The sequence below is a fragment of the Phoxinus phoxinus genome, assembly GCF_949152265.1.
Source record: "Phoxinus phoxinus genome assembly, chromosome: 13".
Classification (NCBI taxonomy): Eukaryota; Metazoa; Chordata; class Actinopteri; order Cypriniformes; family Leuciscidae; genus Phoxinus; species Phoxinus phoxinus.
The window spans coordinates 33995031-34009085 of NC_136888.1; the positions used below are offsets into that span (position 1 = coordinate 33995031).

The window sequence follows — 14055 nt, forward strand, 5'->3', positions numbered from 1 at the left end:
AAATTAGGCTCTTATTATTATTATTATTATCCAGCATAAATGTCTAAATATTCTTAAATCAAGATACAAGCGAAATGTTTTCCCTTTGAATTGAGTTTATTTTTCAGATTCCCCTGGCACAAACTCACTTAATATTGGTAATTTTTTTCCGGGAACAAGAAGCAAAATGACTGAAAATATGAAGAAAAATGGGTAACACTTTACAATAAGGTTCATTAGTTAATGCATAACATGAACTAACAATAAGCAACTAATTAGTTACTGTATTTATTCATCTTTGTTAATTTTAGTTAATAAAACATACAGCTGTTCATTATTTGTTCATGTTAGTTCACAGTGCATTAACTTGATTTTAATAAAGTATTAGTAAATGTTGAAATAAAGATTAACTAAGATTAATAAATGCTGTAGAAGTATTGTTCATTCTTAGGTCATGTTAACAACTAATGAATCGTATTGTAAAGTGTTACCCATTTTTCTTAATATCTTCAGTCATTTTGCTTCTCAAGTCAATCTTGGTTTAATAATGTTTATATATTTGTGCTGGAAAACAAGTTTTTTTGTGCAGTTAGACATTATAAGAAAGAAGTTTTCCCCGCTGCTGCTCTCAAGGTCTTTGACTGCCTGTCGATTCATGAACATCCTTCAGATAATAATCATAATCAACTGATTTAATTATTACTGACATTGTTATGCACTGCTAAAGCTTATTAAGCTGTTATAATAATGCATGCATGTTATATTTCGCTTGCACTTTATTTTACAGTACGTGCACTTACAGAGAAATATACTTCATTCAAGGTTAGATTCAGGATTCATATCTAGTTATTACCCAGTTATTACTACAATAAGTATATAGTATGTACATGCGACACAAGACTGTAAAATAAAGTGCTGCCTATATTTTTATAAGCATATTTTTTCTCGAAAGAAAGTGGAGCAAAATTAATCTTATCAACTGTTTGTGATTTGTATGCATTAAAATACAGTTGTATATCTTTGCATATGTCAATAATTTATATTCTATACTCTTTGATAGACTACACAACTGTATAAACTCAAAGCATCTGTCTGTGTGAAAAACGGTATTTTATCTTTTGATAGACACATGTATGAATAAAGCACTTGTGTAAGCTTAAAGCTAAAAAAAATAAAACTTGATGCCGGTGTTTTTTTATATGCATGATTTATTCTTTAAAAAATTAAATGTATATTTCTCTTTTCATCAACAACCAACACACACAAAATAGCACACAGCAAATGTTGTGGAAAGAAGGTTGATTATGAGTCACGTGTCCTCGGCTGCTGGCATATACACTAACAAGTGCACACTAACAAATGCACACTAACAAATGCACAATGACAAATGCACACTGACAAGTGCACACTGACAAGTGCACACTAACAAGTGCACACTATCAAATGCACACTAACAAGTGCACACTATCAAATGCACACTAACAAGTGCACACTAACAAGTGCACACTATCAAATGCACACTGACAAGTGCACACTAACAAATGCACACTAACAAGTGCACACTAACAAATGCACACTAACAAGTGCACACTAACAAATGCACACTGACAAGTGCACACTAACAAGTGCACACTAACAAATGCACAATGACAAGTGCACACTAACAAGTGCACACTAACAAGTGCACACTAACAAGTGCACACTAACAAATGCACACTGACAAGGGTCCGTTCACACCAGACGCCTCCTGCATTCAAACACAGCCGGAGTGACACAACACACAGGAGATCGGAAACACTTTTGTATGATGTGGTTTTGTGTGTGGAACAGCTTTTATTGTTCACTTTGCTCCACTGCAGCTCTCCAATCTCATGTCTGTGTATTCAAACTGGTATATTGGCTCTGTTCCTCACAAAAAACATAACGCAACTTCAGAATACTTCGAATATAGTTCTACTGTTCACTCTTAGAAAAAAATTATGCAATGTGATTCCATGTATGAACCTCAAAACCTCAGCGATGCATACGGAGACTCGTTCTTTAAATTTTAGTTAATTTATAACTAAAAAAGTTACAGAGTGTACCTTTAATATTTATGTAGCATACACAAGCATCATATAAAAAAAATGTTATCATTTGAAAATTAAGATCATTATTTCACGCTCATTGTTCCAAACCTGCATACCTATGGTTATTTTTTTCAGTGTAACATTTTTGAAGAATCTTCAGTTTTTCCTTTGCAAAAATTTACAGAGACGACGACAAATACAAATTAATACTTTTAGAAGAAAAGGTTCTAAATGGAACTTTAAACAACCAAAGGCTCTGTAAAAGCAGAAATGTCTTAAATTATTGCGTAATTCTTACATTCATTGGTTATTTCAATTTATTCCAGCGACAAAGTATGTTTGCAAGCTAAAATTACAAAATATAATTGAAACTAAATCCATAAATGTATCCCATGTTCTATGGAGTGCCTGATGGAACCCTAAAGGTTCCATTTAGAACCTTTTCTTTTAAAAGTGTTGATTTTTTTGTGTGTGTGTTCGTTTGTTTTTGTCGTGGTCTCTATAAACTTTTGCAAAGGAAAAAGCTGCATAAAGATTCTTCAAAAATTGCTTTAAAATGTTAAACTGAGAAAAACTACCGTATGCAGGTTTGGAACAATGAGCGTGAATTAATGATCTTAATTTTCAAATGTTTTATATGATGCTTGTGTATGCTACATAAATATTAAAGGTACACTCTGTCTCTTTTTTTGGTTAAAAATGAACAAAATGTAAAGAATGAGTCTCCGTATGCATCGCTGCACATCGCCTCTTTAAGTCAAACACACCTACAGTTGCTCCGCCTACTTGTGTCTGTTGTGTGAGTGGTTAGTTGGTTAGCTGACACAACGAGAGAGAAAGGTTCACATAGAGCTTGTTAAATCACAAACTACCACCCGTTTTAAACAAACGCTGAACAGAGGAGAGTCTGCAGGAGAGGAGAGAGCGCGACAGAGCTCGTAATAAAACAAGAATCAACATTAGCTCGGCTTTAGATGGAGAACTGAGGGAATGTTGTAAAAGCGACGCTGAGATGATGGTGTGTTTATCACTCAACAGGAGAGTAAGTGTGTTATTCAACAGATAAACTGTCATGTGTAGAAGCATATGTATATCTGTAAAGCAGGATCTATAGTGAAGATCATATTCATCCGCAGAGCCGAAGCACAGCCACATCAATGTTCTTCCGCTAAATGCGTGCGGTTTTGATTTTAACTAAAAGTTACCAAGTGTCCCTTTAAAAAATATTGCAGAAGAAACACGTCCAGTGTGAACGGCTCTAAACACAAATCAACATCTCTCCTGTCCTCTTTTAATCTGTCAGTATGATCATTTATGAAACATCACAGTACAACAGGTAGGATGCAAAAATATCACAATGAACGCTGCATCTGAAATGTAAACACGCACACCGACAAACAAACCTTTCATAATTAAATAATGCGAATGAATGCAAACACAGGTTGTTTCCCACTCGGATTATTATGTACATTATTTGTTCTTCTGACGCCTTTACAGTAAAATCAGCCGTTCAGGAAATCAGGAATCGCCTCTCAAGCTCAGATGCAATATTTACACGACGGTTTACAAACCGTTCACGGCACCCTTCCCAAAAGCAGGCGCTCGGCAATCCATTGAAAAAAGCAATAAATAAGTCATTAAAATATATACAATGGCTCATAAAAACGTTTTGCACCTGTCAGTTCCTGACAACAAATGACATCAATTCACCGCTTTTCTGAAACGTCTTCGTTCCTCAGGTTAAGATTGAAGCGAGTGCCACTGTTCAGCCATGCAAGCCGGTCCGACACGAGCTTTAAACGCAGGTGAAGATGTGCCTACAGCGCGGAAGCTTTCGGCGGGCCCGGGCGTGAAGCTTTCTGTGCTGACTTTAGGTCCATTATTGCAATTTAAAAATGGTAAAATGTGTGCGATATGATATGTCATTTTATATCCTGATATATTCCTTCTGCTGGAACAAGGTTTAGGTTTCAACTCAAGAAACAAAACACATTCAAATCTGATCCAAATTTAGCCAATATACATACAACTCGTGATGCACATCTATTAAATTCTGTATAATTCCAGATTGTAGACTATAAAATAATGCTTTACAATATGATTCAGTTTGTTAATGTTGTTATAATCATATTAAATAACACTGAGCAACACATTTGTTTACAGTTAGTTAGTAAAAACACAACTGTTCATTGTTAGTTCATGTCAGTTCAGGTCCATCAACAGATACAACTTTTGATTTAGTAAATGTTCAAAAATGAACATGCTTTAGAAGTAGCACCCACTGTAAAAAAAAATTGGTTTAACTTAAAAAAGCAAGTTACCTTGTTGCCTTAAAATTTTGAGTTCGTTGTAATTAAAAATTTGAGTTAATACAATGAAGAAGAATGTTTAATAAACAGAAACTCAAAATAGTGTTATCTTCACATATTAGTTATCAAAGTTGATTTGACAAAAGATAAAAAGTTGTGATAAATCATGAAAATATTTTTTTACAGTGTATGTTGCTGTCTGGGTCGTTAACTAATGTTAACAAACAGAACCTTATTGTAAAGTGTAACTCATAATTAATAAAGTTGTCGATGTTGTTTTCGCAGCTGTAAAAACCAACCAATAATATCGACACATTACAAATTCAGGCAAAATATTTGATAAACGAAATGAAACGTGTAGAAATTCAGAAGTTCCAGGTTTCTGTGGCCGCGGAAAATGATCAGCTTCAAACAGAACATAATAAAACCCAGCGGCGTTTTCCGCCAGACGCACTTCTGCCGTACTTCTCCGCCTTTTGAGCACCAATCAGACGTCCATCGGTAGAAGAAACTGGCTGTGACTTCTTAGAGTTCATTCAGCCGTCGCAGACCCGGATGATCCGGTGCGCTCCACTCGGGCAGGCCGGATAAGCCGCTGATTTGCCCTGGCTCTCCAGTTGCTGTTGTTGTTGGGCGCGTAACACTGAGCTAGCGGGTGGCGTGATCAGCAGCGGGACATGCGCTTGCGGTACTGCTCCACTAGGGGCACCAGGCACTGAGGAGAGCTGGCCTGCAGGAGGAACGGATGCTCCAGGAGATCAGTGGCACTCGCTCGCTCCAGCGGGTCTCGCGTCAGCATGCGGTCCAGGAAGTCCTTCAGCATCGGGGAAACCTGCAGACAAACGCGACGTTTAGATGACCCACACACACACAAACGCGACGTTTAGATGACCCACACACACACAAACGCGACGTTTAGATGACCCACACCCACACACACGCGACGTTTAGATGACCCACACACACACAAACGCAACGTTTAGATGACCCACACACACACAAACGCGACGTTTAGATAACCCACACACACACAAACGCGACGTTTAGATGACCCACACACACACAAACGCGACGTTTAGATGACCCACACAAACGCGACGTTTTGTGTCTGTCCCTTTAAAGGGGGGGGTATAATGCCCTATCCACAAGATGTCAAATAAATCTCTGATATCCCCAGAGTGTGTGTGTGAAGTTTTAGCTCAAAATACCCCACAGATATTTTTATATATCTTGTTAAAATCGTCACTTTTTGAGGGTGAGCAAAAACACACCGTTTTTGTGTCTGTCCCTTTAAATGCAAATGAGCTGCTGCTCCCGGAAGAGGGGGCGGGGCTACAAGAGCTTGTGTCCTTTTACCTCACACACACACACACGCACGCACTGAACATTTCAAAAACTTTTAGCCTTTTATGTTCAAACCGGAGTCAGACAATGATGGAGAGACTCAAGAAGAAGTGACAACATGTAGAAGAACAGGACATTTCTGAATGGTTAGTTGATGAATTTATGTGTAGTTATCTTCTAGTCATTAATTAGCATATTCTGTCTTGATAATCTATAAATCATGTTCAGGAGGCGGGGTTTATGTAAATTCTAGGGTTGGTGATGTCACTAACCCGGGAGGAATGTCGTGTAGTTCCTACCAGCCGTTTGTTGTAGTCCTTAAAAAACGATTTCTGTAAAAGCAAATATCTCCCTTTGCTCTGAACTTTGAGCGTTGTAACTTTGCAGATGTTGTTTATGATCAAACAGCAACATTACACACTAACTACAGTTAGAAACGTCAAATCATAATCAACCACCCCTTTACGTAACTACGAGTTTTCGAGTTTTCCCTCTCAAGTCGTATTTACCACTGAGATCATTTTGGACATAAACGTTAAACATGGCGGATGGAGAAGCTGCTGCTCTAACTGCTATTCTTCATCAGTTTTTACTCAACAGCTTCTGTACATCTGTTATTAAATTAGTGGATATTAACATATATGAATAGTCATTGAAGCATATTGTATTTTTTAAACACAGCCGAAAATACCATTTGACCGAAATTCTATAATCGTCATCAAGTTGTCTATTTAGATAGCGCTGTGAATGTTTATACGGTTGTCAATCAATGGGATGCTGCGTTTTATTCAACATAAATATCTTTACACTCTAGCAACATAGCGGTAAGTTTTGCACTTCGTAAAATGTCAAAATCTAATGTTATTCCAGCGGTTTTAACCCACATGTGAACGATAAAGGATTGTTTTGAGTGTAAAAACATTTTATTTCTATGCTTATTAATTTATTCATGTCATATAATTGCTTTTCAAACTTTTTTTACTTGGTCCGTTTAGTTTGTTTACTAATTATGCTGTAAAGGAATGTTTTGGTTCATTTATTATAATTTTTTATATATTATTTATATACAGTTCAAAAACTTTTTGATATGCAGACTGTCATGTAATTTTTTGTCAATCAAAATGGCTTCAAATCAATTTGAATATTTTATTTTACTGTATTATTTTATTAATATAATTAAAATATTTCATATTTCATTTCATTTTTAATTTATTTTATTTCAATATTGTATTTTATTTTAATTTGTATTATTTTTTTTATTTCAATATTATATTGTATTTTAATTTTTATAATATTTTATTTTATTTATTTTATTTTATTTTATTTTTCAATATTATATTGTATTTTATTTGGTATTATTATTATTATTTTTATTGTATTTTTTCATTTTTTTTTTTTTACTTGGCCCCTAATTATTTTTCATGACATTGTTAAGCCAAGGCTGTCTAAGTTTCTGTCCTCGTGTACGTGTGTTTCTCTCAGTGTCTCGCTGTGATTAATGCAGAGGTAGTGTCTCGTACCTGATGAGCGTTGCGTACGGTGGGCGCGCGCTCGTCTCTCAGTCTCTTCATCGCAGCCACAGGAGTTTCACTGAAATACGGAGGCTCTCCATCCACCATCTCCACCACCATGATGCCCAGAGACCAAACATCCACCTGCACATTTTACATCACCTTTATCGTCATTATAAACACGTATAATGATTGACATTGCTCTTTATTTTTGATTGACATTTGCTTTTGTGTCTTTGTTTGTGCGCCGTACCTCGGTTCCATAAGGGGACTTGGAGATGACCTCAGGAGCCATCCAGTACGGCGTGCCCACCAGAGACTTCCTCTTGGGGATATCTTTACTGATCTGAGCGCAGAAGCCAAAGTCTGACAGCTTGATCTAATTTACAAACATAGAGACAGGATAAGAGTTTGGAAACACATATAGCTTCACTCTTCTCACTCGGTCACACATGGACATGCCACAGTATTAAAGGGACTACCGGAGATACATTATATATATATAGTGGGGGGTCGATAATATTTTAATGTTTTTGATTTGTCTCTTCTGCTCACAAATGCTCCATTTATGTGGTCAAAAATACAGTAAGAACAGTAAAATATGATTTATTATTACAATTGAAAAAGCTGAATTTTCAGCATCATAACTCCAGTCTTCAGTGTCCACATGATCCTTCAGAAATCATTCTAATAAGATGATTTTCTGCTCAAGAAGCATTTCTGATTATTATCAGATTATTATCAGAAACAGATTTTACTTTAGCTGTCTGTTATGCTGCTTAATATCTATGGAAGTAAATTAATGACAAATGTCTTTGAAACAAAAAGCCTGTTGAATTGCACTACTTGAAAAAAATATGCATTGCATTAACCGTGCTTGCATTTTAATGCATTGTATTTTTAGGACTTGCATTTTTTTATTGGCTCAAATTCAACATGGCTGCATATTTAAGATGTGAATATTTCAATTCAAAACATTTTTATCATTAAAAAATTCAATCATCCATATTCACCTTTCATATTTCACTTCCAAAATATTCAAACTGTTTAAAAATACAACCAATAATATTCAACAGGGAATTTTCAGTCCATTTTATTTCGCTTCCACAAATTCAGTGGTTGAAGTTCAACATTGACATCCAGGAACTGCAGGAAAAGCAGTAGATTACCGAGCATAATCTTAATCTGCTGTTAATCAACCTCACCAGCAGGGGGTGTGCGTGTGGTTGACAAAGACCAGAGCAACAGTTAGAGCAAGCCATTCATTCATTAAAACTAATTTATAGAAATGTACGTGTATTTGTGATTATTATGAGGGCTGTTTATAAGTCTATAAGTATTTTTCATAGTTTGGCTGGTCCTGCGACTTATAGTCAGGTGCGACTCATGCTAACACACCGGACACTATTCAGCTGTTGTTCTGTGTTGTGCAGCTGAATAACCTTTCCAGATTAAATGTCTGTTCTTGGTCTTGGATTTTGTGAAATAAATTTCTAAATAAATAAGTGCGACTTATATATGTTTTTTTCCTCTTCATGACGCATTTTATGACTGATGCGACTTATACTCAGGAGCGACTTATAGTCCAGTAAATACAGTATTTTTAATGTACAACATAATTCGGGAATTTATTCTGATTCAAAGGGGAATCAGAATGGCAAATCCTGACTGGAGGCAGGTGGAGCTGGGGAGGGAGGAGGGTCATTGTTATTGACGCGGTTTAAACACTGATTGATGGACTACATGAGACAGTCACAGGGCTGATTTCAGAAAGTTGTTCTGTATCAGAGAAGAGGTTGAGAGAGAGAGAGAGAGTGAGAGAGAGAGAGAGAGAGAGAGAGAGAGAGAGAGAGAGAGAGAGAGAGAGAGGGCGAGGGAGAGAGAGAGATGGACTCACGCGGCCGTCCAGCGAGAGCAGGATTGAGTCGCTCTTGATGTCTCTGTGGATAACGCCCTGTGAGTGGAGATACGCCAGCGCCTGCAGAACAGCCTCACACACCGTCGCGATCTGCTCCTCGCTCAGCCTGAACACACACACACACACACACGGTCACAGAACTCTACCTCACTACAGCTTTAACAGGGGATTTATTAAAAAGATAGTTCACCCAAAAATATAAACTCTGTCAGTGATTACTCTCCCTCATGTTGTTCCCCGTCAGACTTTCCTTCATCTTCGGGACACAAATGAAGATATTAGTGATTCAATCTGAGAGCTGGTCACACACATGACCAGCGTTGGCCAATAGTGAGCCTCCGTTCTGACGTACACACAGAAGCGCTGTTACTCTGCGTGAACTCACTCAGAGACACACAGAAGAACATCAAGAGTTGAATAAAAAATGTGTAAAAAAATTGCACAAAAAGTATTCTGGTCACTTGATAAACTGAAGGTTGAGCCGCTGTAGTCACTTGGACTATTTTAAACATTGTCTTTACTAACTTTCTGGGCCGGCAAGTTTAAATTACAACAGAAGCCTATGGAGGAGTGAGACAGCTCTCAGATTTAATCACTAATATCTTCATTTGTGTCCCGAAGATGAAGGAGAGTCTGACGGGGAACAACATGAGGGAGAGTAATCACTGACATTACAATTACTGAGTTTACATTTCTGGGTGAACTATCCCTTTAATGTGTTTGTTGTTTTTCAGTTTATTTCTTTCACCACACTTAATCTTAAATTAATCTTAAATTTCATAAATACATTTTTGTAGGAAGATTGTATTTTTATTTATTTTTTGCATATTTTTATTTTGATACCTTTAAGTACGTATGATTTTTAAACATTCCTTTCGTGTTCATTGAGTAAAAAGCAGCAAGTGTCACTATCTTGATTATTGTTATTATTTTTTGCAGTAAGCAATTGTATGAACTTTGTAACAATAGCTGTTCTATCCAGATCATGTCTTGTAGGGCAAAAAAAGCACCTTTTTAAATGCAAAAATATCAATACATATCGAATATCATCAAAATATGAATATTTTTGCTATATCACCCAGCCCTATGTTGAGTTCAAAAGCAGATTTTGTTTGTCTTTTTTGATATGCAGGCTTATTAATTTATTCATGTCATATAATTGCTTGTCCATCAAAATCAGTCATTTTTTAATTTACTTTATATAGCCCATTCAATTTGTTGACTAATTAAAAAATATATATTTTGTATATTTATGAAATTAGGTTTAGCCTCCTGTAAATGAATGTTTTGGTTAATTTATTATTATCATTATTTACATTTTATTTATAGTTTAAAAACAGATTTTGTTTGTCTAGAAAAAACTTTTTGAGATGCACTTATTGATTTATTCATGTCATATAATTGCCTGTCAAACAAACAGTCTTCAAATAAGCTTGAAAATTATTTTATTTTATAATCTATATATATTTTAGCCCGTTTAATTTATTGACTAATACACTTTTGTATATTTATGCTATTAGGTTTATTAGCCTGCTGTAAAGGAATGTTTTCTTGAAATTATTGTTGTATATTATTGATGCATAGATTTATGTATAGATTTGTAAATACAGATTTAGTTTGTCTAGAAAAGACAGGCTTGAAGGCTCTTGAACATGAACGCTGCTGAACTGAATCTGCTCTACTCTCAGATGTCTTCTGTCCTCTGGCACTGTGTGCAAAATCAATCATGTTTGCAAACGTGTCCCGCTCAGATCTCGTCCTTCTGCAACGTTAGCTCATGTACATCTAGTCCTTCATCAGACAAAGAGAGAGATGCATTTACCAACTAACAAGACAACTACTGCATGTCAACATCTGCTCATCTGAGTAAAGTCTGAACCCTGAGACGCACAGCAGAACATGAGTTAACTGTACATCGCTCTCTAGTGGTGTGAAGAAGACACTACAACAACACAACATGGCATTAGTCTTTGCAGGATCTCCAAGCCTGAGCTCATCTCTTGCTCATCCTTACATCAGAATCACAATCACAGTGACGTCTCAGTTCACGTTAGAAACATTATAAACGGACTTTACACTGCAAAAAATCCTGTTCTTACTCAGTATTTCTGTCTTGTTTCCAGTCCAAATATCTAAAAATCTTAAATCAAGAAGCATTTACCAGATTAGTAAAATGACATAAGAAATAAAAAAATAAAAAAAATAAATTCAATATCAATTCAAATGGAAACATGATTATTTTTCTTAATCCATTGGCAGATAATTTTGCTTGGTTTAAGCAAAAACTTCCTTAATTTTGATTTTCTTTTTATTAATTATTAGAAACAAAGAATTGATCATGTTATTTTACTAGTAAATACTTCTTTATTTAATAATTTTTGGATATCTGGACTGGAAATACTGAGTAAGAAAAGCATGTTTTGCTCTGTGATCATGTTCCTTGTCTTGTTGTGAATGATTCATCTTTGCACGTTTTCTGTCTACACAATCTTTTAACCAATAACTGGTTGCAAATTATTATATTTATTATACAGGTGAAACTGGAAAAATTATAATATGGTGCAAAAGTTCATTTATTTCAGTAATTCAACTTAAAAGGTGAAACTAATATATTATATAGACTCATTACATGCAAAGTGAGATATTTCAAGCCTTTATTTATTATAATTTTGATGATTATGGCTTACAGCTTATGAAAACCCCAAATTCAAAATTAGAATATTCTAATATTCATATAATATTCACAATTTTTTAAAATAATTTTAATGATTATGGCTTACAGCTTATGAAAACCTTTTCACAATATTCTTTTGAATTTGGGGTTTTCATAAGCTGTAAGCCATAATCATCAAAATTATAATAAATAAAGGCTTGAAATATCTCACTTTGCATGTAATGAGTCTATATAATATATTAGTTTCACCTTTTAAGTTGAATTACTGAAATAAATGAACTTTTGTCCATATTCTAATTTTTCTAGTTTCACCTGTATAATTATATTATATTATATTATATTATATTATATTATATTATATTATATTATATTATATTATAGGCCCTTGGTTAAGCATATTGCTTGTGAATGCTTCTGACCTCAATCATCTAAGGAATCTAGATTTCTCCACTTTCATGAAACAGAAAGAAGAGGCTTTCCCAGAGAAGAGATGAGGTTGTGTGAACGACGTCCGGCTTTCACACCTGGTTTCCGACACGATGTTTGTTAAAGCTCCTCCCTGCAGATACTCCATGATTACCCAGAGTTCCTCCTCCACCAGAGCGCTCTTAAACATCTCCACCACGTTCCTGTGCTGGTAATCCCTCATAATCACCACCTGTGAACACACACACACACACACACACACACACACACACACACACACACACACACACACACACACACTCTCTGATCAATGCAAAACACTAAAAATGGTCAATGGAATTTTCATAGACAGTAAATGCATGATATTTGCATATAAATCAAATCAATATCGAGGTTGTTTTTTATTATTATTCTATCCAATTTATGTTTCTTCCGGCGGGTTTCTGTCCAGATATTTGCATCCAACAACACTTAATAAGCCTATGGATTTAGTTATTCAAGACAGAGCACCGTCTTCTTCTCCGTGTGATTGTGCACTTGATGAATTCATAACACAAAAGTGATTTGTGTCTCGCGAAACACACCGATTGCAAATAGATTACCAAGAACCAAACAAACAAACAAACCATTGCTGAGTATTTTCTGCTTAAAGCTGCAGAGAACCAAAGACAGTCTCAAAAACACGGTTTGAAATCGCTGGTGTTTCTGACGTCACAAACATGTAGCCAATCAGATCAACGTGTGATCGTCAACCAGTGGATCTCTGAGTGAGTGAGTGAGTGGAGGCGGGGCTCATTTGCATATTCATAGAACCGCGCATACTAAATGAGGAAAGGGTGTCGAGTTACAATCGAGTTAAATAGTTTAAATCAGTAATTTTGGTGATCAAAGATGAGTTTTAAGGGATAAAATGATTGACTACAGGGAGACTTTAAATATAAGGGTAGAATTGTGATGTGATGTGAGATCCACCAATCAGAGAGCTTCCCGAATTCCTACATTTTTGGATTGGTTATAACTAATGGAGAACATTATAGATCCTCGTCTAGGATCTATAACTTATATGTAAGCAATAAGGTACTCGAGGCTGTGCTGTGTCGTGAATAAGTCACGGCTGAAGGGTGTTGTTACGACGCGAAGCGGAGACAGCCGTGACTTATTCACGATACAGCACTTGCCTCGAGTACCTTATTGCTTTTATAAAACAGTTACCACACAATATTAAAGCCGAAAAATATGTATCTATGCAACTTTCATGAAGTAAAATCACTAAAAGCCTTCCTTCCGCTGGAAAAAATAGTCCCTGACTGTAAACAGCAACAGAAGTTACATACATTATTTCGCCAATAGATGGCGGCAAAGACTGTGTTTATGAGTGAGTCAGTCGGTAGAGAAGAGTTTTATATTGAAAGGACTCAAACTTGTAATCACGGAGAAGGAAGACGACACTGATAGATGACTATGGGCACGGGGAAACCCTGTTAAAAGGACAAGATATCACAGCGGACATTCAAACTGATTTTTTATTATGAATATAAGACTGACCTGAAGGAAAATGCTATATCTACTGTAAATGCAGGAACACTCGCTTACTCGATCTCTCACAATACTCTACTATAGCTTCAGTTAACAATATCAATGAGATCAAACATGTGTTTACGTTGCTAAGAGCGGTTGCTAGGGGTGTTGTGTAGTGATACATAGAACCGTTGGGTGAAGCGGTCATAGCCGTGTTTTATCGTGAATAAAACACAGCTATTGACCAATCAGAATCAAAGATTGGAACTAAACGTTTATTTTTTTTCTAACTCATCATTATAATGTT

General features: G+C 35.8%; 1 protein-coding gene across 1 annotated transcript in view; it reads right to left on the reverse strand.

Moving 5' to 3' along the window:
• Positions 1 to 4904: 4904 nt before the first annotated feature.
• Positions 4905 to 14055, reverse strand: part of pak6 (p21 (RAC1) activated kinase 6) — a 47778-nt gene continuing 38627 nt past the window's right edge. The window contains exons 5-9 of the mRNA XM_079634044.1: positions 12329 to 12462; positions 9110 to 9236; positions 7466 to 7591; positions 7222 to 7356; positions 4905 to 5189 (exon numbers count right to left, since the gene is read on the reverse strand). Coding sequence (XP_079490170.1) covers positions 5022 to 5189; positions 7222 to 7356; positions 7466 to 7591; positions 9110 to 9236; positions 12329 to 12462 — 690 coding nt within the window. The 3' untranslated portion in view covers positions 4905 to 5021. The remainder of the gene's footprint in view (positions 5190 to 7221; positions 7357 to 7465; positions 7592 to 9109; positions 9237 to 12328; positions 12463 to 14055) is intronic.